This window comes from Calidris pugnax, unplaced genomic scaffold, assembly GCF_001431845.1.
Source record: "Calidris pugnax isolate Ruff unplaced genomic scaffold, ASM143184v1 scaffold18, whole genome shotgun sequence".
NCBI lineage: Eukaryota > Metazoa > Chordata > Aves > Charadriiformes > Scolopacidae > Calidris > Calidris pugnax.
Window position 1 is genome coordinate 15,830,939 of NW_015090812.1, and position 26,827 is coordinate 15,857,765.

Here is a 26,827-nt window from a genome sequence, read left to right on the forward strand (position 1 = left end):
ACACAGGCCTGTGTGCTTAGCACAGAAAGAACTGTTATTGATTTCACTGGGACTTTTATCTGGCAGAATCTGGCCCCGAACAGCTTTTTGTCTTTGGTCCAACCGAGTTGAAGTCAAAAGAGCTGCTGACAATAGGAAGTCTTTTTGTTGTGTGATACATGAAAAAGTACTATGACTCAGTTAAAACAAACAACAAAGTTATTGTCTGGGACCCGTCGCCGAAGCAGCACGTACGGTATGTGTAGGTGGAAATTGCAGCATATATTTTGACATGCAGTTTATTAAAGTTACTTCCTCTTTACGTCCTTTGTGTCTCTTCTTTACGTCCCTTATGTCTCCTCTGTGGTCTGGATTCAGCCGTTTGAGTCTCTGCTACCACAGCGGATGGTACAGACAGCCCCAAGCAGGGGGAGTCCCTGCCACCTCTGAGTCTGCCACGCTCCCCCTGGGCGTTGGGCAGAGAGGCAGCCGAAACCCAATTGTACACTGGATGCTTGCAGTGTGGCTCTCAGGAATCAGAGGGAAAAGAATGGAAAAGGTCTAGGTGTTCAGCAAGTTTCTGGAAGTTCTACCTGTTCCAGTTTTCCCAAGCAACTAAATCCCTGGTGATTTGTTGGAGTCTTGCCCACGGCTGGGGACTGGCAGAGCCGGGGCACTGGGGAAGCTTGGTTATGGCAGCTTGGTGAAATGGAGGAGGGTTTTCCAGTAGTTGGGTTGTGACTGTGCTGGAGTTCAGGTGGCACAGCTTGGTCTTCTTCAAGCCTTCTCCAGTCAGCACATCTGGAAATTAAACCCTGTTTCTGCTCTGAATGACTGTCGCAGGGGGACAGCCCAGTCATGGCCATCCAGCTTTCACCTGAATCTGTGCAGGTGGAGGGCTTGGGAAAACTGCACGGGTTGCACCAAATTGGGGTTGCTGGAATAGTATCATCTTCTATAGGCTGATTTTTGTCTGTTCCCCAGATCACAGACTAATATCCACTGTGACACATAATTTTGATAATGTGTAGCGTGAAATCAGATTAACTCCAGTGGCTCTGCAGGGAAGTTTTGGCATGCTATCAGTCCAGAGAACTGGACAAAGCAGTATGTTATGATTTTGTAGCACTGATCATTCATATTTCCCCACAAAGGCAGCAAAGAAAGTAGGTACCTTTCTGGTTTGTAGGTGGAGGAGCGGCAGCCAGGTGGGGTGATGTGGCGTGCCCAAAGCAGGAGCACAGGGAGCCCACGGCCGGGTCCCACTGGGGAGTCCTGACTCACGCTCTGTGGTTCCTTTGGGCCCCGTTTCATTGCAAGCCTCAGCCCCAAGAAAGTACTTTGTTTGAAAAGACAGTAAACACATGGACTTTTAAAAATAATTGTTTGGATGCAAATGGTTTCTTTTTAATAGCTTTCCAGTTCCTTAACGTGGGATTTATGTTTAAGCAACGGACAGCATCATTTGTTTGTATTTCTTGCTTCAGAATGATGACATTTCTTCCTGTGAAAATCTGTTACAATCAACAGAACAAAAAGTGACCTGTCATGTTTGCAAAAGTAGCAGTATGTGATACTTTTTTGCCATGCTCCCAAATAGCCAGCATTCAAAGTGGTTTTTCCAATGCAAAAATATTGACAGTGTGTTTGGTTTGGGTTTTTTTAATTATATATTACGGGAAACACCAATGGCTGTAAAGCCTAGAAACTGGTCTCCTGAAATGCCTCCAATATAGGGAAAAGTTAGTAAGAGAGATATTATTGTATGTTACATGGGAACTGACCAAGCACCTACACTCATCAAAATGCTGGACATCGCAAACATTGCTGGTCAGTGCAAGCATATGGCAAGATAATTACCAAAGGTGAATGTCAGGGTAGTTCAGACGCTGTTTCACTCTGTGTACAGTGTGTGTGAAAATACACAGATAAGGATGGAACATCAGCCTCCTGGGAATTAGTAGTTGCTAAATCCAGCCCTTATCATCTTATTTCCCCGTTAGTTCTAATCTCAGTTTTCCAGACTCGGTGCCTCGTTCCTGGGTCCACTTTTAGTCCTCTGCTGGTTAGGTGATGAAGTGAAGCAGGTTCATTATCTGTGATCTGTGGTGCCAGCACGGGCAGTGCCAGGAGCTGTGAGGGGCTCCTGGACATGCACTGAAGATGAAATATTCAGCTGCTGAGATCAAAGGACACATGCAAAACCAGAGTTTCTAAAGGTCTATAAATGAGCCAGCTATGGGCAGCTGTTCACACTGCAGTAAAAAGTGCACCCCGCATACACAGGTCAAATTTGGGGGCATATGGGTCTGGAAAGTTTAAAATAAAAAGACCACAAGTTTTATAGTGTTCACAGTCCAAAATTGCTCTCCTAAGCTTGTTTCTAGAAATGGTTTGAACAATTGCTGTCTAGTTCTTCACTTAAATTTTGTTTTAAAGTAGGCAGGTTTTTCTGTGTGGTCATACTAGAGGCCCCACCAACAAATACAGACTTGACAAAGTTATAACCAAGAGAGACTCTGACTGCTGATGTTAGTACCAAGCTGGTTTAGTGCCGGGCTGTGCCTACCATCCCTGGCTAGAGGAGACTGTCACCCTGAGTGCATAGACCAGTAGTTCTATCTTGGGTATTTAAGAATACATCATGGTGAGTCTGGCTGAGAAACACCCTTATCCCTGTTTATTCAGCGGTCTCAGTGTGTAGTTCCCATTCAGGTAAAACAAGAATGCAAAATTCTGCTTTTCCAGTGCAGCCTCAGGCCCTGTGCTGGGAAGCACCTTCAGCTGAACTTCAGCTCTTGGCCCAAGGCGGCCGAGGCCGCACAGCACGGAACCTCCTGAAAAGTGACTTCTTTATGGTATTTTTGCAGAGTGATGAATGTTCACGGCCAAGGATGGTGAGCAGCGATGTCCAGGGTGTGCAGTGCCATGTCCCGTGCCCAGCAAAGCCCCCTGGAGCGCAGCCCCCGCACACGTGTCCCGCAGCCCTCGGGCTCTGCAGAGTCCCACTGCCGGGTCCCCGGCTCCTGGTGTGCTCAGTGTGTGCTGTGCCCTGTTCCTTTAATGAAGATGAATATGCAATAAATCATGTATGGGAACCAACCCAGAGACCTACTTGCAGCGCTCTTCCCAAAAGGCATTTCATAATTTATCCTCACACCCGCAGCGTGTTTCCAGCAGCCAGGAGGGCAGGTTTTGCCCAGCCCGGCGCTTTCTCCTTCCAGCAGATGTCTGATGTGGCTGTGCTGTGACAGCTGGCACAGCTGAGGAGCCCCTGCAGCGAGCGGTGCCAGCCTGGGCAGGCTGTGCCGTGGCTGGGGAGGGCTGCTCCGGTGGGTCGCCCTGGCTGGTGGAGGTGGGGTGGCTGCAGACACAGCTGGAAGCCGCGCTCCTCACCGTCTCTGTGCCCTTGGCAGGGAGGCACTGCTGACACAGCGCCGGTGGCAGAGGTTCGGACACTGCCTGGCTGGTGGCAAAGGCAGTCCCTGCCCAGAAGATCCCCTGGCCACCCGCATCAGTGTCCTCTGAGCCACCAATGGGCAGGTAGTTCATTAATTAATTCCCTTTATATTCTGCAGTGCGCCTCACGCCGATTGCCCGATTTGGAACTTGTTTTTCTCTTCAGGTGCCCTGGCAAGAGCCGTGGTTACTTCCCAGCTGTCCCCTCCGCTTTCCTTTATGCCCTCTGAGGAAGGCCAATTGCTGAGAACCTGGTTTGCTCCATGGTGCGGCCATTTCATGAGCATTCTTTGATTCAATCTCTTGATTTATGAAGTCTAATTGGTTTCCAATACTTTTCTCTCTCACTTGGATCTATTCATTCTTCTTAGCTCTTTTAGACACATTAAATCGCTGTGTCTCGCTCCTAATTGCCTGTGCATTAGCTGATGCCTGTAGTTAGTTTTTCTGCTGGAGTAAATATCACACCTTCCTTGTACCTGTATTTCAATATGTCATCTTATTATCACATACTCATTTTCACTTAATAAGTTTTCTATATTTCCTAGAAATTTTAAAATAATAATAGAAACCCTACTAATTTCTCTCCCCTCTGTTGTTTTTTTTTTTTCATTTGGATTTTTTTGGTCATTGTTTTTTATTTAATCTGGCAAACCCTCAACTCTTTTCTGCAGCACTGCTTAACAGCCAGTACAACTTTTTTTAATCCAAGTTCCTTTTTTATTTCCTTCTGGTAGCTGAATGCCAGATGATTTATTGCATGTACAGTTTTCTTTTCTCTAGAGACTGAAGATTATTAGAAATGCAAGAGAAAAAAGAGAATGAGTTCTGATTTTAATTGAAAAAAAATAATCCAATATTTAGAATTCAGTGTTGCCTTAAGTAGGTTAGAATAGTATTTAATGTAAGTCAGACTCCACATTTCAGCTATGAGGTATTGTGGCGTTAAATGGCATTTTGAATGTGAGTGAATTGAAATGACTAATGCTTAGTTTTCACCAGCTGAAATGTTGAACTCCTTTGCTTCTCCCTCCTTGTTATAAGAAGAGATAAGAACCTACAGTAAATGGTGTGCAGTTCCAGAGATTGCTGTGATTGTGGCTGCAGTGTGACGTTTTAGCATCCCTGTTTTGATTTGTTTAAATTCATGATGGACTGAATCATTTTCTTTTGAACAGCCCTGGTTTGTGTGTGGTTGTAGAGCATTCTAGCAGTGGTGTGGCTCTGGGCGTAGCAGTGGGGACAAGCCTGACTCTGGCCACAGCTGGGAGGAGGTTTTCAAGATTGCTCTGAGCCATGTGGACCTGCTGTGGCTTTTCTGAGGCTACTTCTCATAGATGTGCTTTCAGTCACTGGACAGGCCAGAAGGGAAAAGGAGCTAGAGGGAAGAGGGAGGCAAATACAAAGGGATTTGGTGCCATTCTGTTGGGCGTGCAGGTAGCGCTGGTGAGCCCAGGCTGCTCTGCACCGCTTCCCAGCATTTTCTCCTCGTTGCTAGTGCAGCAAGGGGAGAAGCAATAAGGTTTCTCCAGAGAATGTTAGAAAATGGTTATCCCACTTCTTCATGTCCAACTTCCATTTAAAGCTTCTTGTGAATGTCTTTTTTTTCCTGAAGGTAAAAAATATTGCCTGGCATTAGACATTGTTGGTTTATTTATCATTATTATGTGCAGTACCATTGCCATCGTTCAGTAACATTTGTTTTCTTTTTTAACAACAAAGAAAAACAGAAGTGGCAGACAGATTTTGACGTCTCATGTTGGACTGCAAACCTTCCACCCTCACAGATGGGTTTTCTAGCACGGCTCAGAGAGGCTTTCTGTATGCATGTCTCCCTCTGCTTGGCCCATTAACCAGGCTAGCAGTATGTGCACTCTGCTAATGAGGAGTCACACGATGCAAACAGCCGCCTCTAAAGGGAACAAGGGATCAGAGCAGCATGTGTTTGTGGTGCCAGGAACTATCTGCCTTCATCTACATTCCCCACACATCACTTAGAAGAAATAAAGCAAATATACAATACAACAAAGGCCCTTAAAAATGCAGAGTGAAACCTATCAAATGCAACAGCCAAATTAATTTTTGGTCTTGAAAGCTGTCCCTGCACAGCAATTTGTAAGATTGTTCCTAGTCCCATCTGCTGTCAGGCACTGCCCCTGTGTCAGTGCTGCCGCCGTTCTCAGCGCCGTGGCTCAGATCTGGGGAGCTGCTTGGACATCTAACCAGGGAGAGCTGCCTCTCCCCGGGTTTTGGTGCATGTGAGCGCTCATGTTTCCTCAAGAGGCTCCACTGTAGGAAACATGAATGTGTCTTATCTGACACTTGGTTTGTCTATACTTTTGGAAAAACCTTACGAGTTGGACCCCTGGAGGCTGTGGCATCAGAAGATGAAAAAGAACCCATAAGCCATTATTAAAGGGGAAAGGAAAAAGAAAAGAAACTGTCAGACCCCCATGATTTGAAAGCAATCTGTAGATACATATTCTTGGGTGTATGGATGGCATTCCAGTCAGCTACCTGGCCTTAAAACCCAAGCTGACAGTGGTATATGTGTTACAAAGCTTTGAGCGGGACTGTTGCATGGCAACTGATTAGCTAACATTTGTATTAGTGTATTCCTTTGAGAATTTTCTGGGGTTTTTCAGTGCTTGGTAGAAGAATTATTTTTTAAAGCTTACAAGCAGCTATTGCCAGTCACCTACATCTTATGTGGAAATAAAAAAGTGGAGGGTAATTCCTTACCAATGGTGGTGAGGAATGGTGAAGTGCCTGCAGGGATGGGAGAGAGATGGGGGCATGATGTTCTTCAGCTCAGGCGCTGCTGGGAGCTGCCAGCTGAGGGTTTCCTCTGCCCAGGTTCAGCTGGGCCTGTACTGAACACCCCAGGGGGCACCTTTAATTTATGAGATCCATTTTTTCACCAGTATTTCTAAAAGAAAAGTGAAAGGCAGCAAAGGTTTGTCACAGCAGCTGCCCGAGCCATTCTCTGCTGTAAAGGTGTGTCTTCCCTGGTGTGTCTGCTGAGCATTTGCAAGACAGGCACGCAAAAATCAGAGTTGTGGCTCCTGGCTGTGTGTAATTTAATAAAAAATGCTGCATTCCTTCGCCACCACTGCAGCAAGTGAGGGCTGTTGGCACGGACGCTGCTGAGCCTCTGACCTGGCTGTGTGAAATCAGGCTTGCATTGCCATCGTTTTCACTGATGGTCTATTAATTTGCAAGTGCTGCAGAGGACAGCCTGCCTTCCTCTTGGGGATCACCAGCTGCGTGAGAGATGTGTGTGATTTCATCTACCATTGTAGCACGCGTCCTAGGGACAGCTTTTGGAAGAACAAGAGGCTGAGAGAGAGGTTCTCCTGCCTGGCCAAGTAGCAGCACAGAAGGGTTGCGAGAGGACAGGGGAGCAGGGACCAAGAGTTAAGAAGCTTTTATGCTGCCCCCTCAGAAAGCTGCAAAGCCTCAGCCCAGCTACTAACCCAAACTCATTTTACAGAGATCACCTTCTGCTTTTGGGGACTGTGGTACCTCCTGAGGATCAGCTGGGCAAGCAGAGGCACAGCTGTCCCTGAGAAGGTGTCCTCCATCTTTCCACTCGAGTATGGTCAGTTCTGAATTCTTGGGATGGCTGTATGTTTGTGATGAATTGCAGCCGTTGGTGCCTGAAACCTTCTCTGCCAGACCGCTGGCTCTGAAGGAACTGAATCCCTTAAGTCCCTGGGCAGCGTATCAGCAAGTGTGCGCTTATCACTAAGCCTGTGCACAGCTGGATGGCTCCGGACCCGCACTAATGGGTCCCAGGCATCAGCTGAATCGGGATTATAGACTCTTCGAATATTCCTGTGATATGAAGTGATTGTGGTGAGCATTTACAACACTAGTTAAAGAGCAAATTTTGTAAATTGCTCTTGGGAGTATTTTTGTTCCATTCCCATGTGCATTTATCTTTCCATCATAACATACTGGGGAGTTTCAGTACTGGTTTTATCTCAGGGATTCGGTTACACAATATGCTGTAGGATTTAAAATCAGTTGCTTTGCCTGTACATGCTCATGTGTTAGCTGATTTTTCAGAGGAGGTGATGATGTAAGCCTTGACATCTGAGGTGAAGATAAAGCCCTTGATCTGCTTGTAGTTTTGGTTAGCTAAAGCACTTTAGCAACTTGCGCTCAAAACATAGTAGATTTAAAACTGCGGTGAGTATGCACACAAATATTCCAAAGCATCCCTGAAGCCACTATGAATAAAGTGGAAGTGAATGAAAGCATGATAGCTAAAAGGGCCTGTGAAATTTGAGCGCAGGACAAGAATTTTAGCCAGACCTTTGAGATCAAGGCTAACATGTATAAAGCTGAGTGTCTCAAGCATCTACAGAATAGACTGATTTTCAGGGATTCATAAGGCCTCGTTGGCCCATCAGACACAGTGGGAGTGAGTGCAGAGAGGGGATTAGCCTGTCTGCATGGACAGGACCCCAGTCTCGCTCTCTCTCCCTCACAGCAGCTGCAGGGGGGCAGCACGAGCATCGCTCTTCTGAGGTGGGGTGTCAGAGGGACCGCTTGGGACGTAGCTGGGAACTTTTATGCCACATGCTGGGCTTCTCGTTTCCAGATTGTGTTGTTTCAAACCTTCCAGAAGTACTTTCTTGCACAGGCTGAGGGGTACGGGCTGCAGGAGGCTGAGCACTGGCCTTACTCTTTTGCAGGACGATGATTCCCGTGACCGAGTTCCGGCAGTTCTCGGAGCAGCAGCCGGCGTTCAGGGTGCTGAAGCCCTGGTGGGATGTGTTCACGGACTATCTCTCCGTCGCCATGCTGATGATCGGTGTGTTTGGGTGCACGTTACAGGTAAAACACATGTGGCGGAGGTGAGGCGGGGGCCCTTGGGTGCTGAAAGAACACCACAAATGAGGAAGATCCTCGGAAAGATGGTGTCACGTCTTGTTTTATCTCTTGGGTTCACCATGAACAATGCAAAAATTTGCTGGTCCCAGGATTAAAGCTGTTTAGGTAGCAACATCAAATAACACAGACCAGACTTTAGCAGCTGTAAATCAGCAGAGTTGCACTAGAGTAGTTGGACCAGTGCCAGTAAAAATAAGAGCTGTTGCTTTGACTTGTGCCTGGATGCCTGTTTTCGACACAATTTGACATAACAAAACAGATGATCGACTTAAGTTCTTACTTGTTAACATTTTTCTGCTTAGAAGTTTGAAAAATGTAATTTTGTAATTTCTGTTTTTCTTTATTTGGGAAATGTTAATATTCTTTCTGTCTCTATGCTTCAAAGAGATTTGAAATGAATGTGGTTATTTTATCAGCACCACCCACAACTGTGCCTCTTCCATTCCAAAGCATCTCTGAGGATGCTTACACATAAACAATTGACATTACTGACAATCACTGTTAGTTACATTTTGCTAGAGAGCCAAAAGCTGAAAAGAAATGGGAAGTACTGTTTGGGATGGACCCCACAAAAATAGAAAATTATAGTTCTTATTCAAACGTGGATCTCATGTTTCTTGGCATGATCTAGAAATTGAACTAAAGGGACACATTGGCAGAGCTCTTATTTCAGGGGAATAATTTTTGCATACTATGTCCCGAATTTCACATGAAATCAACTGTAGTTCTGCCTGTATTGTCCATTTTCAAGTATTTTCAGTTGAAAAGATACAATGTCCATATTTAAAAATCTCTTTATATAGGGTTGAATTTTGCATTAGTAGCTAAGTGTTTGCTGAAACATGCAAAGTAGAACATCTGTTATTTTTAAGTTTACCTGCGTGATTGGATGAAGCACACTTGAATATAATGTGTGGAAACACTGCAAATAACAGGCTTTTTTTTTTTTTAATTCCAACTTACTACCAGAGGCATGAATCTAGGGTGTAAGTAAGGATGTCTGTCAGAATAGCATTTACAGACAAACATTAACCACAGGAGTGTTGGATGTGTCAACAGTTATGGCAGTGATATTGTTCAAAACACATGTGGCTTCATCTCAGCATCTCCCTGCACCAGGGTGGATCATCAAGGAGGGTCTGATTTTGGTAGCTCTTGTGAATCCTATATTTAGTGTGTTCAGCAACCGTGATGTCAAAGGACACATCTGCACTACACATACATTCTTAGTTTGGGCTAATCCCAGTTAGTTAGTTACTTATTCAGGACAAATTAGAGACCTCCTTGTTTTATCACATGGATTGGTATTATAAATTCAGACCTACAGGGAGTCTGAACTGAACTCGAACTGTTATCCCAAGTTAAACCAAAGGTAATTGGACCTCAGTTTGCTAACATGCTAATCAGCCTCAATCAAGAACATTTCTCTTTTTTTGCATTATAAACAGATTCAAGGACAGAAAGTCAGAGCTATGTTTTTTCTCATGGCTGTGTGGTATGAGCACTCTATGTATATGTATGGGAAACTGAATAAAAATTATGTCCCATGTGCACACGTACCCAAACGTCACCAATTTTCCATTACCCCTATCAGTCTTTAAGACTGAAGATTAATAGTGTCCCAGCGTAGATATGCCCACGCTAGCTCTTTGTCAGCCATTTTTGTGTGATAAGACATCACAGTGTGAGCATACAGCCACATGAATGCAGTTATGCTGCTTTCAAGCCTAAGCTATCTCTGAACATTGTGTAGCCAGAATGAATACACCTGGCGAGAGCAGTCTGTCTCTGGGGAGAGCAATGCAGGAGATCCCTGGTCTTTTCTGGAAGCATTACCCACACTTTCCCTTTTTCTGGATTATCTCAATGCCCTCATATTCAAATTAGCTAAAGCACTTTTACCAACTTGCGCTCAAAACATAGTAGATTTAAAACTGCGGTGAGTATGCACACAAATATTCCAAAGCATGCCTGAAACCACTATGAGTAAAGTGGAAATGAGTGAAAACATGATAGCTAAAAGGGCCTGTGAAATTTGAGTGCAGGACAAGAATTTTAGCCAGACCTTTGAGATCAAGGCTAACATGTATAAAGCTAAATGTCTCAAGCATCTACAGATACTTGATCTACTTGTTTGTCTCTGGGGAGAGCAATGCAGGAGATCCCTGGTCTTTTCTGGAAACATTAGCCACACTTTTCCTTTTTCTGGATTATCTCAGTGCCCTCTTATTCAAATTATGGAAAACTGACCATAGAGGAAAAGGGGTGACCTAGTTCTTGGTGTGTAGAACAATTGTCTTCTTGGGAATTGTAATGATAATAGCACAGCCTCTGGGGCCAAGTGCCAGGCTGTGGGGAGGAGCGCCTGGCAGCTGGAGGAACTCCAAGGACGGCTACCCATTGGTACTGCCACCATTGTTTGTACATCAGTTTAAAAGATATCTTTTTGTGTGTTTCAGGTCATGCAAGACAAGATAATATGCCTTCCAAAGCGCATACAGCCTTGCCAGAACCAATCTAATAGTTCAAATGAGTTTAACACAATCCCAGATACAACCCCCCTTCCTCCACCCAAGCCATCCACCCCTCCAGCTACGGTTGAAATGAAAGGACTGAAGACTGATTTGGACCTTCAGCAATACAGCTTTATCAATCAGGTGTGCTACGAACGTGCCCTGCACTGGTATGCCAAGTACTTCCCCTACCTTGTCCTTATACACACACTGGTCTTCATGCTGTGTAGTAACTTTTGGTTCAAATTCCCCGGATCGAGCTCCAAAATCGAACACTTCATTTCAATACTTGGGAAATGTTTTGATTCTCCCTGGACGACAAGAGCCTTATCTGAAGTCTCAGGGGAAGACTCTGAAGAGAAAGATAACAGGAAGAACAACATAAACAAGTCTGCTACTGTCCAGCCAAGCACTGAAGGCACTTTGGTCAAAACACAGTCTTTGAAATCAATCCCTGAGAAGTTAGTTGTGGATAAGGGGACACCTGGGGCATTAGATAAGAAAGAAGGTGAACAGGCCAAAGCACTGTTTGAAAAGGTGAAGAAATTCAGACTGCATGTTGAGGAGGGTGATATACTCTATGTCATGTACGTTCGCCAGACTGTGCTTAAGGTAATTAAATTCCTTATTATTATTGCTTATAACACAGCACTTGTCTCAGAAGTTAATTTTACAGTAGTCTGTAATGTTGATATAGAAGACATGACAGGATATAAGAATTTTTGCTGTAATCACACAATGGCACATCTATTCTCCAAACTTTCCTACTGCTACCTGTGCTTTGTAAGCATCTATGGCCTGACATGCCTTTACACACTATACTGGTTATTCTATCGTTCACTGAAGGAATATTCTTTTGAGTATGTTCGGCAAGAGACGGGAATTGATGATATCCCAGATGTCAAGAATGACTTTGCTTTTATGCTGCATATGATCGATCAGTATGATCCTCTGTATTCCAAGCGATTTGCTGTCTTCCTGTCTGAAGTCAGTGAAAATAAGCTGAAACAGCTGAACCTAAACAACGAGTGGACCGCAGATAAGCTGCGACAGAGGCTACAGACAAACTCCCATAACCATTTGGAGCTACAGCTTTTCATGCTGTCTGGACTACCGGACACGGTTTTTGAAATCACTGAGCTGCAGTCTTTAAAACTTGAAATAATTAACAATGTAATGATACCAGCAACCATTGCGCAGTTGGACAATCTCCAGGAGCTCTCGTTGCACCAGTGCTCTGTGAAGATCCACAGTGCCGCCTTGGCGTTTCTGAAGGAGAATCTCAAGATCTTGAGTGTGAAGTTTGATGACATCAGAGAACTTCCACACTGGATGTATGGCCTCCGAAATTTGGAAGAGCTCTATTTAATTGGCTCCCTAAGTCACGATATTTCCAAAAACATTACACTGGAGTCTTTTCGGGAACTTAAAAGCCTTAAAGTTCTTTACATTAAGAGTAATTTGTCCAAAATCCCACAATCTGCAGTCGATGTTTCAAGCCACTTGCAAAAATTGTGCATCTATAATGACGGCACTAAGTTAGTGATGCTCAACAACCTGAAGAAGATGGTCAACCTGACACAGCTGGAGTTGGTTCATTGTGATTTAGAGCGCATTCCTCATGCAGTCTTCAGCCTTCTCAGTCTTCAGGAATTGGATCTAAAAGAAAACAACCTCAAATCCATTGAAGAAATAGTAAGTTTTCAACATCTGCGAAAACTGACAATCCTAAAGCTGTGGTACAACAGTATAACGTACATCCCAGAGCATATAAAGAAACTCACTAGTCTCGAGCGGCTTTCCTTCAGCCATAACAAAATAGAGGTTCTTCCATCCCACCTATTCCTATGCAACAAAATCAGATATTTGGATTTGTCTTACAATGACATTCGCTTTATCCCACCTGAAATAGGAGTTCTGCAGAGTTTACAATACTTTTCCATTACTTGCAACAAAGTGGAGAGTGTGCCAGATGAACTATACTTTTGCAAAAAACTTAAGACTCTGAAAATTGGGAAAAATAACTTGTCAGTCCTTTCACCTAAAATTGGTAATTTGGTATTCCTCTCCTACTTGGATATTAAAGGCAATCACTTTGAAATCCTCCCACCCGAGCTCGGTGAATGTAGAGCTCTGAAGCAGTCTGCTTTCATTGTAGAAGACACTTTGTTTGAAACGTTGCCTTCTGATGTCAGGGAACAAATGAAAGCTGAATAACTAACTTCCTCTCGCTCAGTTTTACAGGAATAACTCTTCTACCAAATACGCTGTAGAAAGTGCATACTCTGAATATGCATTTAGTTTGTCATTATTATTTTTTTCTTTTTCAAACAAATCCTTTCTGTACAAACACATTTGGAGTAAGGAGTACATATATTTTTAAATAAAATTTTCTCGTATTTTTTCACTGTTTTAAGGTATTTTTTAAGTTTGTTTTGCCCTGAGAGCAAGGGTATCTGTAACTTAATTTTTACTGGTAAAAGTAAATGGTTTTATCTGCTGATTTTTTTTTTTTTCCTTTGCCTAATCCCAACAGGGGAACTGTGCTTAAACTGTGTATGTTGGGTTGCATAATTTGTAATAGATGATTATATTGTCTTCCTAGTTTTTGTTAATCCCTTAGGATGTGGTCTTCAATGGCTGGTGCTGCAGGTGTTGAATACCCTGTTTCCTCTCTTCTTCAGTGGCAGTAGAAGGTCTTCAACATCTAACAAGATCAAACCTGGGTTGACCATCCTGTTTTATTTATGATGTGGTATTCTCAGATGATCAAAGCAAGTAGAAAAAGTTCTTTACATGTTTCAATGGGTCTGAGGGAGCATGCAGAACTCCTTCAGGGCCTTTTGGCAAGTTTAGTCTAGCTCTCAGTTCACGCACCGCGCCGAGCAGGAGGCACTGACTGTGTTTTCCTCTCCGGGGCAGGAAGAGTAAGGTCACAGTTCACAGAGGAGTCAGGACCAAAGTGACTCACGCTGGAGATTTTCCAAACAGTGCAAAGGGATGCGGCTGCCCATTTCCTGCTAACTTGAATGGAAGGGGTGCAACGAACTCACTGTGTTGGAAACATCAGCCCAGCGAGATGAAACGCTATCTTGAAAAAGCCCCTACCCATCCTCCACTAAACACCCAGCCTGCAAGGGGACAAGTGTCCTCTGCCTCCCTCACTTCACTTCCCACCGGGATGCTTGCAGGAATGAGATCCAGAAAAAGTGCAATCCTGTTTAATTTGTAAAGCTTCTGACAAGGAAATAGCATCTAATACTCTCCTTAATTGAGCCTGGGTATCATATGACCAAGCTCAGTGTAGGAACAGTTGCAGATATGCAAAAATGAGATTAAACGAATACTTTAACTTCTCTAAAGTCCCAACCTGCCAGAGAACAGTGATGGAGGCTATGTTTTCATCTCCCAGATAGTAATTAAATTGGAAATCATACAGTTTGAAGTCTGCTGTTTGAAACAACAAAATAATCTGTAATGATTATGCATCAGGTTGGGAACATTATCCTCTGAAGCCATGTTCAGTTGTTTATTTAATCCAGCCATTTGCTTTCATTTAGGCAAGGTATATGGCGGGTTCATTTTTTTGGCAGGTATATGATAACTCATGTGCTCCTCACAAGCTGATTTAAGCTAATCAAAACTAACCATATCACAGAATCACAGAATTTTAGGGGTTGGAAGGGACCTTCAGAGATCATCTAGTCCAACCCCCTGCCAAAGCAGGGTCCCCTGGAGCAGGCTGGACAGGAACGTATCCAGGCAGGTTTTGAATATGTCCAGAGAAGGAGACTCCACAATCTCTATGGACAGCCAGTTCCAGTGCTCTGTCACCCTCAAAGTAAAGAAGTTTTTCCTCATGTTGAGAAGGAACTTTCTGTGTTCCAGCTTGTGTTCATTGCCCCTTGTCCTGTCACCGGGCACCGCTGAGAAGATCTCCTCATCCTGACCAACAACACGCTTGAATCAGATGCGGGCACTGCTTTGCAAGAATATCTAGGAATAAGTAGTTCTTTCTCTAGCAGGCAATGCTGTTTATAAATTGCAGATGACGAGTTGCTCATTGTTTAAAGTTATGTAAAGTAATTGCCTGACGGTTGTCAGGTTGGTTGCTCTTAAATGTTTTCTAATTGCCATTGCGTGTCTTGAGCTACAGTTAATCTGAATTCTTGAGCTTGGTACAAAAGCATACTGTTGTTTTAAGAGTCTGACTTAGAAAGGTGGGGAGATGAACTAATTTGCTTACTCTGACTTAGAAAGGTGGGGAGATGAACTAAAAGGAAAATTTCCTCATGAATCCAGGGTGTGCTATGCAATCTGGTATGTGGGCTTGCCACAGTACCAAGTCAGACTTATTTTTTGCGCTTGGCTATGTTCTGGAGAAGATCCATGTGATTAATCAAAAATGGGTCAGGCATGAAGGAATCAAAGCAAGCTTATTTTAAAAGGGGTTTTAGTTCTATTAAAGACCTATAACTGATGTAGCTATTGCGAGAGCTACCCTTGTGTATGGAATGCACTTATTGAAACAACTTGGCAGTATATATATTCTAAATGTATTTCACTTTGATGTAATGTGGGGGAGAGAAATGTGTCATTGCTCATTTTAACCTAATTATATAAACCAAAGTGCTGTTGTCCCTGATGAATGTAAACTGTTTAAAATGTCCATGTAATCGGTGGAGCTGTATAGTTCTCTCACTTAGATTTGAAATACGGGATTACATTTAAAGTTTTTTTAAAAAAATCTTTATATTCCTAGATGTAGCATTTTAAATCCCTAATTTATTTTGTGTCTGATGTTGTTTTTCATGTGTAGTTTGTGGTCTGTTTTCTGAATGGAAGTTATGCACACCTCATCACTGAAGGTTGGAAGCTTGTTCTAGGCCATTTTTGTAAATACATCACTTAGGGGATGTGAAGTTTTTGTTACTGATTATACTGATACCAGTGCAACCCCTCATGTGGACACAGTTACATGAGTACAAAGTGCCTTGTGCTGGTATATCTTTATTCACCTTCTAGACAGGAATAAACTATACCGGTCTAAGCACTTTCACGCTAATAACTGTATCTTCTCCAAGGGTTTGATCTGCTGAGACACCTTAGTCAATCTAACAGCTCACTGCCACCAAAAAGGGGCAGTTACCTCCTCCTCCTGTGCTCCCTATTCCTGTCAACATATTCCAGCTGCTTCTCTTGTACCTTTACTGGTCTGGTGCTGGTCTGATCCCTCCACAGGACAAATCAACTTTTTAAGCCAGCAGAAAACTAAGCCAGTTAAAAAAAGGAGCTAATTTTCTGCTGGATCAGCTCTCCAAAGGGTCGGATAGACACTAGGGTGGGAGTAGCAAGGGGACAGGACTCTGCATCCAGGGTCTGGGCAAGGAGAAGGTGGGACAGGTCACTTTGGAGGTGCTGAGCTGCTTGGTCAGTTCATCATCTTGCTGAGCCATGTGCTTGGAGAGCTATGCTGTTTTATCTATAGCAGGGTTAGGCGGCATGGCTTTCGTGGGTAGACAACCCTCAGGCTCACAGTGAATGATAAAGTATCACATTACTGTTTATTGCTTAAACTTAATTGAACAAACTCAGGTAGCTGCACTGTTGACTTTTCTAAACTTCTTACTGTCTAGTCTGTGGGGTGTATTTTCCAAAACCGTATTACAGTATTTTAGAAATGCGTCAGCTAAGAGGAGATTGTTTCCTAATTCTGTATGACATCCAGGAAAATATGTAAAAGTGCCATATTTACTCAGTGATTCATGTACTGCTCATATGTATATTCACATGCAACGCATACTAGACTTTTCTGTGACCTATAGTATTTGACTTAGAATGGATGGGCATTTTGTGGATAATACTTTAGGCATGGTTTGTATGAGTTTATATAACTACTTACATTAAACAGGTGCCTCACAAGACACTTCCAGAATATAAGCAAGGCATTTTACATTATCGCTCAAAAATAATACAAATCTTCCTTGGTAACGGAAGCAGAGATGACAAAGAGCGCATCAAAAATAGGAAGACAACCTTAATAGTACATTAAGCCTGAATAGCAAATCTACTTTGTGATTAAAATCTGGAGGTGTTCATCTCCTCCTTTGCCAAAATTAGGATGGATATTTGTGCTGACCTCGTGCATCTGGCCAGACCAGCAACTTTTGTAAATTCTGATTGGAAAGCGCCCGCTCCAAGTCTCGTATCACATTTCTGGCACTTCCACTAATTCATGTGCTTAAGTGGTGACGAGTCCTGTAAGAATACCAAGGAAAAACTTTGAAATTTGACCAAACGGACAAACTTCTTAATTCTGTAGCAAGAATCTTAATATGATAATAGACCTGCATAGTGTTACATTGCAATATAGTACACCCAGAAAAAATGGAAATAAAATATTCTTTTGTAATAATGAACATTGTCAGACTGCAATGTGATTATTTGTTTGGGAAACGTTTTGTTTCTGGGTTACCTAAAGATCAGGCATAACCATCTTCTGGGTTTGATCCCTCGGGAGGGAAGTCAGGAAAATATGCTTGAAAAAACATCGTTAGACTTGACGGGATTTATAGCCGCGTGGCCTCGCTTCCTGTGCACCTCCTGCCATCCCCTCGCTTGGGCAGCCAGCAAAACGGACAGCAAAGAAGCCTTCCCAGTGGGAGCAGCTCCCCTGCTCCGGTCCCTGTGCTCTGCTGGGGTGGGGAGGGGGGATGCCAGGGACCCTGCCAGCCCAGGGGGCACGAGGGCTCCAGCCTCCCCCTGCCTCGGAGGGAAATGATGCTGTTAGCCCTTGCGTCTGACGTAACCCTCTATAAATCTCCCGACCAGAGGCGATGGGCTCATGCTGTCTGCGTTTGGCATGCTACATTTTCCTCATTTCTCTGGATCTTTAAGTTGGGAGCGATAATGCGTTTCAGATTTGTTTTTTTATACCAAGACAATGCTGTCCAGCCAAGATGGAGCAAGAAATGCTCCTCTCCGGTCCTTGTGGTCCCAGGGAGAGGAGAAAAGTGGCAAGTGCAGCACCCCAACTCAGCTTTGCCTCTGGATGAGCCCCGGCAGGGAGCTGGTACCAGGGACGTGTCGCCCCTGGAACACAGCAGGCTTTGTGGAGAAACAGGAGAAGCCTTGCTGATGGCGCCTGCTCTTAACCTCGGGGCTGTTCCCTGCAAAGATGTGGAGGGCTGGGAAAGCTGGTCTGCTCCTTGCAGCCTTGCTCCTTCCCACCCACCAGCCCCGCAGGAGATACCATCTCAGTGCCGCACCCGGCGGGATCGGAATGACGGCGAAGGAGAAACCGCCGCGGGGATCCCTGGGGTGATGAGATCATGCTCCCGGAGCAGATGTCGCCCTGTTTATTAAGCGTGGTGGTGGCAAGAGAAGTTCACAGCTCGAGTTAGCTGGGCCATGACAAACCTCTCCTTTCAGCAGTTTCCTGATTATGTCTGCTGGGGAGCGGGAGTTAAACGGAGCAGATACCATGCCCTGAGGAACCCCAGCCCCACGTCCCGGGGGTCTCCCAGGGCACAGCCCCACCAGCAGCTATCTCATCTGCTCACCCGCAAGCAGCGATGCCAGGGCCAGTCTGTCCTTCACTTCATGCCAAATAGCTGCTGGGAATTCCCAATAACTGTGATGGTTTGCTTAGATGTCTTCATATATTGCATCCAATACTGTGGGTAAAGGTAAGAAAATTGCATGTTTGTCCTCTTTCCTCCTTCAGAGCATACATGATGCCCCAACAATTCAGATGAAGAAGAGATTTCCATTCCTCTTCTTTTTTCATCTGTGGTAGCTTCAGAAATACCCCTCATGCCAAGGGTGCAGGTCTTCCCCTTTGCCCCCTTTGTCCTGGTAAGCAGCGGGGCCGCACGGGAGCGATGGCCCACAGGCAAAGGCCAGGGACATCTTGGGAGCAAGGAGACAGGAGTGGGTCTGCTGGGAGGGCAAGGATGAGCCCCTTGGCCTCCTCCCCACTGGGGCAGTGCCAGGGCAGTGCCAAGCAGGCTGTGTCCCACTGGCGTGGCAGCTTGGTGGGGCAGGTCTCTGCAGGTCCACCTCCACCCATGGGCACTTGTGTGCTCTGGGCTCAGCTCCTGGTTTCCCATCACGCGTCCTGCCCTTCATCATGCTCTTGTCTGTAGCACTGGGTGCAGAGGACAAATCTGGACTGGTCCTGCCTCATCCCCACTGGGATCAGAGAGGGCTGGCATGCTGCAGGGGGATGTCAGGTTTGGCAGACGTGCAATGGGTGGCAATGACCCCAGAGTTTCCACATAAGGAAGCCCAGACCAGCATAAGCACCTCGCTCCAGTCGTCTGGCTCCAGGCACATGTTTGCAGGAGCTTGTGCTGGCAGAGAGGTTGTGTTTTTATCGCTGTCTCGATACTAAATAGGCCATGTTGTGACTGGGCTGTGGCTGACGGCTTTGGCTCTGGCAAGCAAACTGTGAAGCTGCTCATGGTGGTTGGCGAGGCCATGATGTATCCTCACATGTGGGCTGTCTACAGGTGGACAGGCCTGAAATGGAGCTGGCTTTCAGAGCAGGGCTTCCTTTACTTGTCCCAGGCCAGGGAGGGCTCAAGGGTGCCGAGAGGTTGTGCTTACAATGAGAAAACAAATGCAATAACCTCAAGGAGTGCAACCCTCATGGCCAGTGGAGTTTGGTGGCTCTTGGCCAGGGCCAAATTCCCAGATACTGCCATGGGCAGCACTGGCAAGGTGTGTGATTCCAGGGTGTGGAGAAAAACACCTACATTGCAGGCAAGCTTGAACCATTCTGTTATCAAACATGATCTTATCAGCCCCTTCTCTCCTCTGTTGCCAAGGCTGATGAAGTTGCACATAAACTGGGGGTGTCTGGGTAACACATCCTGCAGCATCCTTGGCATGGGCATTGGAAATGGTAGTGGCAAGATGGTGCTTCCTTCAAAACCATTCAGATACCAACAGGCCAAATGGGACATGCGTCTCTGTGTCCCTTTACAGGGCTGCAATGTGTAGCTTGCATTAAAGGTGGAGCCTTAGCTACTTCAGATAACTGGAATTTTCCCCAGGAGCAAGACAGAGGTGGCAAAGGAATTTAGGGCTGCCAGATGCACTGGGAGCTCCAGAGCATGCAGAGATTGCAGTGAGGAGTCACTTGCTAGTGCATGTGTTGCCGCCAGCCTGGTGTGACACTGCAGAACATGTGCTGACTTGATTTGTTGTGCTTTTATATTTCTGGAGTAAGAGGGCTACTAATCTGTCTGTCAGAGGTATTTTGTCACATGAATTTTATGAACTGTGGTAAATAAGTGTTGATGTTTTGCTGAATTAAAATTGAATTTAAATGTAACTCTTTTCTCTTGCCAGTTGGGGTCATGTGGCACTATGAGACTGGCTTGTGGAGACAGCCTGCAGTTCTATTTATTTTGTAAAATATTTTGGCGAAGCTGTGGCATCCTGTTTCCTTGCTGTGAGCAGAGAGAAGAAAGTAGTTAAAGCAGCACAGAACTTCAGTACAGTCATAAGGTTACCCTTAGGAATAAGCTGCTGCTATGGCTAGAAGCTAAATGAGATTTTTACAAGTCCAGAACAAGTTGCAAGCAAAACCACAGAGCAAAGTAATCCCCTTGACAAAGAGTAACTTTAAGAAACTGAAGTGCCAGGAGCGACTGCAGGCAGAATCAGTGCTGGTGAGATCTGCAACCTCATTTATTCCATGTTGTCCCCTGTTTGTCCCTCTCCTGAGGCACGTGATGCTCTGCAGTGCAGCGGTGGAGGGTGAGAGGGACAGGCTCACCAGGGTGGGATGCAGGACAGCTAGAAGGAGTAGAGCTGCACCTCTCCCCTGTGTTTTAAAAGTGATGCCACCCAGGAGGCAGTTTCTTTGCCTGCTTGGCTGCAGCGTCTCTGCCCTGGGGATGCTAAGCAGGAGACTGCCAGGCTCAAAGGACAGAATTTATTATTTTCTTGAAATATAAGAAATCCATTGCTACATCCTCACTACAAGATCTAAGTGTGCAACCTGTGGTATTTTGGGAGCACTGATCCTTCTCACTGCCATCAGTGTGTCAGTACCCATACATCGATGCTGAGCAGGGTAAGGCATGGTAAATAAATACTCTTACAGCTGTGCTCCCAGCTGGTGGCTAGAATGCTCCTTGAAGCCACAGCCTGATCTTTGGGTGATTTTACCTCTGTTGCTTCAATGAGCTAAAATGCTTCTATGAAGCTAAGGACCTGGGTGTTTGTTTCAAACTGGCCAGCTTATCAGGGGCATGAACTGGTTGAATAGAAGAGAAAAGTAACTTCCTGAGCTACTGGAAGTGGCTTCACAAAGCCTGGCACTTACTTGCTCAGTGGAAGAGCAACCAAGTGGTCCTGCCGGTTCAGGGCTGGATCAGCCGAGTGGGTGGTGCCGGCTCCTCCTGCCCGAGCAGCCCTTGCTGGGATCCAGCACGGATCCCCTGATAAGCTGCTGGAGGAACCGCCAAGCATAGGCTGTGCTTTCGTCAGCAATTATTTCTGCAGAAGTTGTGAAAGCAGAGAGGAACTGCCTTCAAACTGCTGATGGTGCCCAACGTCAGAAACCAGCTGAACAAGGGGTTTGCCCTGGCTGGCACCGGCATCCAGGCACTTCAGGCATCAATGGTCCAGCTCTGCCACAAGAGCTGTGCTGTTTGCAACCCTGCCAGAGCTGTGGGACCACCATAACTCACACTCTCCTGTGAACACCCAAATACTCACAGGTGACTTTTTCAGGGAACTGAGGCTGGGACTTGGTGAGTGAGCAACCGGTGCATCAACAGGAGCTTGAGCTGGCACTGACTCATCAGTGGAGGTTAGCCATAAATCTCCCAAAGCAGGTGGTCTTTCACAAGAAACTGGTAAAAGGGCCTGAAAGGAAAATTCAGGGCTCATCAAGCCGCTGAGGGGAGCAAACATAAGCCTGCAGGCCTGGAAAAATGTGAGGTGGGGAGTCAGGGGACTGCTTCCTGTGGGATGTGACGATATCCATGCCAGGGAAGGGTGTTGCTGGCCCTGATGCTGCAAGGGTACCTGAGTGCTTTGGGCTTCTATGGCATTTCCATGAGCAGGGCAGCAGCATTAAGGAAAACTCTGCAGGAGAATAAAGGTTTTTGCAGTCATGGGAGAGAGGGCTGTGGCCTGGCAGCGAGGGACTGGTGAAAAGGTGTTTTGTTGAGACTTGGACTTCTCCTGGGCTCATGCTGACGCCAGCAGGGCTGGAGCTCTCCCTTGGCAGGGAGCAGGAAATGGAGGAAGCAGATGTGTTGCCATGGCAATGCAGGGAGCAGCCGCCATCTGCACAAGCTGCCTTTTCTTCCGCTTTTCAGCCCAAGCTGAGATCCAACGTCAGGGACTGTCTGCCTCAGGTGCCCTGGAAGGCCCACAGCCATCCACAGCCAGGTGGGCACAGCTCACCCAGGGCAAGGTGGTGGCACAGGGGGACTGTAGCACCCATGCCATTGGCCACACTGTAGCCCAGGGCTCCCACTGCCACCCCCAGCACCAGGTTTGCTACTAGAACACTTGGGGCTTTCATTAAAAAAAAAAAAAAAGCCTGTATTTACCTAAGTTTCTTTTTTTTTTCCAGCTTCACAGCTCTGATTCCCATTAGGTAGGCTTTAGGAGTCCTCATTCAGAAGGGCACAGGAGGCTGTCACACTTTCTGAGGGAAGTTACACCAAAATATGAAAAAATGTGGCTTCCCAAAACTTGCAGATTTCAGATCTGATTCTTTCTGTGTCACAGGTCTTGCAAAATATTTATTGTTTGGTGGGATTTTTTTTCCAGAAAAAAATCAGGTTCCTTTAACAGTCCAGTAGACAACCAAAGTGCTGAGATTCCCAAAGCCGGTCTTCCCCTCATGCTCCTGGCACCCCAAGGCTGGGCACCCCGTGCATCATCTCACCAGAGAGGGCAACAATCCCTAAAGCAGGAGGAACGAGGGCTGTGCGGCAGAGGGCAGGTGATACTGGTTGAGGTGCTCCCAGTGTCACTGATACCTCTTCTCTTCATTGCTGCAGGTGTGCTCAGTCCTACCAAGAAGTCATCCTGTCTGTCCTTGTCTTTGGCCCAGGATATTTTAAATGGGGATTAGAGGATGAAGAATAATTACTGACTGAACTCATCAGTAGGCTCCAGGGGTAGGATGTTCAGTGGTGTGACTGGGCCCTCTGCCTCAGACCCTCCAGATGGCACAGGCTGCTTCCTCCTCCTTCAGCTCCCTTCTGTGTCCTTTGGCTGGAGGTAGAAGGTGAACAATAACTTCAATGTGATGCTCAATCCCAAGCAGCCAAAAGGAGGTGAGAAGAGCCCCACCCAAGCGACTTACAGTTGGACACCGCCATCCCTGGGTGTTCAAGGGTGCTGGATGCCCTCTATCCGGCATGGGACAGCTGAAAAATTGTAGCCAGGATTCTGGTATGGGCTGAGACACTATAAACAAAAGTGAGCAATATGCCCCCAAGTCAATCATTAATAATGTGTGTGAAGATGTTTTCCCTTGACAACAGCACAGTCGAGCCTTAGCCTTATCTAAATCTCATCTAAACAGCTTTCCAAGAAAGTTTTAAAAAGTGTCTGGAAACTGCATTGAAATCCATCCACTTGAGCTGCAATTTCATCCAGCACTTATTTAGAAGTCATGCCTCAGAGATCTGCCTAATGTATGAGCATGTTTTCCTTACACGTTGCCTGTCTTGACATTATTCCATCGGAGATCACTCAGCTGTTGGGGATCTGTGATAATGATGATTTAGGGACAAGGCCAGCAAGGAATTCAGACAGAGTACAAACAAATGGCCCGAAGCTACATCCACCCCAAGCATATTTCCATTTTTCACGCCCTTTTTCTCTACTGCATAGAAGGCTCATAGCACTCCATAAGCACGTTTACAGTTACTTCAGGCCTTAAAGGGCATCCTGCATGAAACTACCTCCCATTGTATAAGAAATGTTTCCAGTTTTAGGAGCCTTTAAAGTGAATTAATGGTAATGTCGTGCTTCTATTAGTCCTGCAGCTCTCTCACTGGGTTTTGATCCCATCTTCAAGTGTGCCTTGGACGCTTTGGTTGCCTTCCAAGAGAGAAAGACTGATTCTCTGTTTTTTTAATAACATGGTGTCCCCGAACGCTTTGTTTTCAGGTCTTTTATGTATTATTTGCCATGAGTGCACAGACAATGCAATAGATGCCAGATTTATTATGCCTTATGGAGCATTCTGTGAATTTTTTCCCCATTGCTGTCTACATGAAGAAGTCTGTTTATTCTGCAAAACTTCAAAGCATTTGAATTTAAACATTTTGCTTTCCCTTTTATGGCTGTGGAAAAGAGAGGTGAGACCTCAGGGTGTGGGCTTCTTCCACAGTGTCACTGATGGGCAGCAGATATTACAGAGGCTGGGGAAAACCGGGGACACACCAAGCAACATCACATAAGGGCAAAGGGCAGGGGCTGAGGTGAGGACCATGCTGAGCAGTGCTGCTGTTGGAGACAGCAGGAGCCGAGATGCCTCAGCCCTTGCACAACGCTGGCCTGTGCAGCAAGGGATGGGTGATGATCCCTCTCCGGGTTATGACCCTTTCTGGGATGAAAAAAGCCAAATTCTCTAAAGATGCTGCTGGGGGCAAGGTTGGAGGAGCCTCTCTCCTTCCCTTGCTAATTAACTCACTGGGCACATGCTGAGCATGATGCTGGCCATTGCCCAAGGACAGGGGTTTGTCTGGTCCCATGTGTGGGACACCCATGTCAGGAGGCCTCCTCAGGACAGCCTCTGCCAGGGCTTGAGCTACACATGGAAGTCAGAGCCAGGTGTCCAGCATCTTACTCGCTGCCCTGCAAATAGCCCCCCTGTGAGTCTCTGCCATCTCCACCCCCACCTTTGGCATGGGGGAGCATTTAAAGGAGTTTGTCAAGCTGACAAGAGGTGATGTAAAATACTCTGAGATCCTCAGGTGAAATCCACTGAGAAAATAACCTGTTAGAGCTCTACATCTCAGCAGACTTTCCTGAACATCTCTCACAGCTCTGTGTACAGCAATGCAGGAGCGCGTGCAGCCAGCAGTGCTGGTGAGGGGCTCTTTGTGCTTTCCACGTGTAACAGAGCCTGATTCGACCCAGGCAACAGCTGCATATACAACAGATAGGTAGTAGTTAGCCTGACGTGCCATGGTAGGAAATGTAGTTCCATCCCTGGTGTAAAGATGGTGGTCCCGCTGGGTGGGAGGGCAGCAGCTGGTGGGGCCATGGACACCAGAGCAGGGTGTTGGATGGGGGACCGGGACAGAAGAGCTGTGTGGTTTTGGGGGGGCAGGGAGCCTGGGCTCCCATCCCTTAGGGGCTCCCTGGCTGGCTGTGGGGAGCACAGCAGCCCCGGCCCCGGGTGTGTGCCAGGGGGGCTACAGGGACCCAGCTGTAAATGGAAGTGCTGAACGCCTGGGTGGAAGAGGAAGGAGGCTTTCCTGCTGTTTTCAGTTTCTGTTCTTTCTTCCTAATTAAAATCTGATAGGTATCTAGGTGAAGCTCTTATCCTTGATATTGTTCCTCTTAAATCCTTCTCTTTTTCCCCTCCATTTGCTTTGAAAGGGTTCTTTTTATTCCCTTGCCTGTTTCCCAAAGCTTCTCCCTTTCCTCGTTCCCCTATCATTGAGGGGGAAAAAAAAGGTCCCTAAACCAAAACCACCAACAACGAATTCAATAAATAACCCAGACTTACAGGAAAAGCTCGGCTATTTTTGAACTTCCTCTCCTTAACTTTATTTCTGGCTCCTTCAATGCCCGGTGTCTCCTGCCACCCACCCCCGGGCTCGGGCGGGCTCGCAGGCGAAGCTGGAGGGATGCAGGGCAGGGTCACGCTGGGGCCCTCCCAGGACACGCTGGCCTCACTGCCTCCTTCAGTGGTCAGGGTACTTCCCCAGGGAGTGGGGAAAAGGAGATTTTTTGCTGCTGTTAAAAAGCAAAGGAAATACCTTAGCTAACCAGGAAACTCTCATACGAGCTGCGTACATAAGCAGTAGCTCAAATGCTCACCAAATCAGAGTACCCCAAAACACTATGCCATAAAAGCAGCCCTACATCACATCACCTTAATGGGCGTGCTGGACTCACAGGCTGATAACATAAAAATGAGCAACTATTAAGTCAGATGAGGAAATAGTGCATGTCTCTGACTGTTCCTCAGTGCTTGCCCATTTGGTTCTTTTTCCTGCTTTCGGCTTCTTTTTCCTGCAAAACCAGTTTTTTAAGCAGGGTTATCACGGCTTATTCAGTGAATACCTCACTCCCATTTGCTTTCTGCAGCTCTTCGGCATTTGGATCCTCTGTTAATAAACAGTCACTTCCTTTTACCTCCCTGTGGGACTATGAGAGAGCCTGCGGGCAAAGGGAATTGAAAGCATCATCTTTCCTCTGCCGTTGAGCTGGAAAGAAAAGCCTCCTGCGAAGCCCATGGGACACAGTGCTTGTAGGAAACTCAGCTGAGCTGGGGCTGAGGATAGCACAGAGATGAAATGAGGCACAGAGGGAGCAGGGACACAGGTGGCTGCTGGAGGAAGGGTTGACCAGGGGGGTGGCTTCTCCTCCAAATGATGCTGGAGACATGTCATGCAACTCTCCCCCTTTGTGCACAGAGAGGAAGAAATCTCTATCAGCTGCCAGAAGTGACTCACGTAGAAGGAAGAAGGTGGATCTAAAAAGCAATCTGCAAATCAGGACTAAAGGGTTGTACCTTCCTCCCCCTTTACTATGCAGGAAGAACATTGGAATTAAAAGCCAGCTTATTTTTCACAAAACAAATTGCAAATAACTGGAGGGCTTCAAGTGCATGATCCATTTATAATAAAACCAGTGGGAGGTTTAATTTGCTTATTTTCCTAGCACTTAATAAAATATCTGGCACACAGAAGTGAGAAAACCACTTATTTTAAAAATTTTGTGTTTTCACTTCTTCAACAAGCCTTTAACTG

At 45.9% G+C, this 26,827-nt stretch overlaps 1 protein-coding gene and 1 long non-coding RNA gene across 3 annotated transcripts; both read left to right on the top strand.

Annotated features, from left to right (window-relative positions):
• The first annotated feature begins 8,144 nt into the window (after positions 1 to 8,144).
• Positions 8,145 to 13,257, top strand: LRRC8C (leucine-rich repeat containing 8 family member C). 2 transcript variants are annotated; one of them, XM_014939203.1, is made up of 2 exons: positions 8,145 to 8,283; positions 10,800 to 13,257. In XM_014939203.1, exons 1-2 carry the CDS (start codon positions 8,146 to 8,148, stop codon positions 13,068 to 13,070), a joined length of 2,409 nt encoding a protein of 802 aa, XP_014794689.1. In that variant the 5' UTR covers position 8,145; the 3' UTR covers positions 13,071 to 13,257. The 2 variants fall into 2 exon arrangements, with proteins under 2 accessions (XP_014794689.1, XP_014794690.1); XM_014939204.1 differs by having other exon boundaries at positions 8,147 to 8,260.
• Positions 13,258 to 14,652: 1,395 nt separating this feature from the next.
• Positions 14,653 to 17,272, top strand: LOC106886364. Its single transcript, XR_001411641.1, has 2 exons — positions 14,653 to 15,073; positions 15,114 to 17,272. It is a non-coding gene; the product is annotated as an uncharacterized LOC106886364 (long non-coding RNA).
• Positions 17,273 to 26,827: the final 9,555 nt, after the last annotated feature.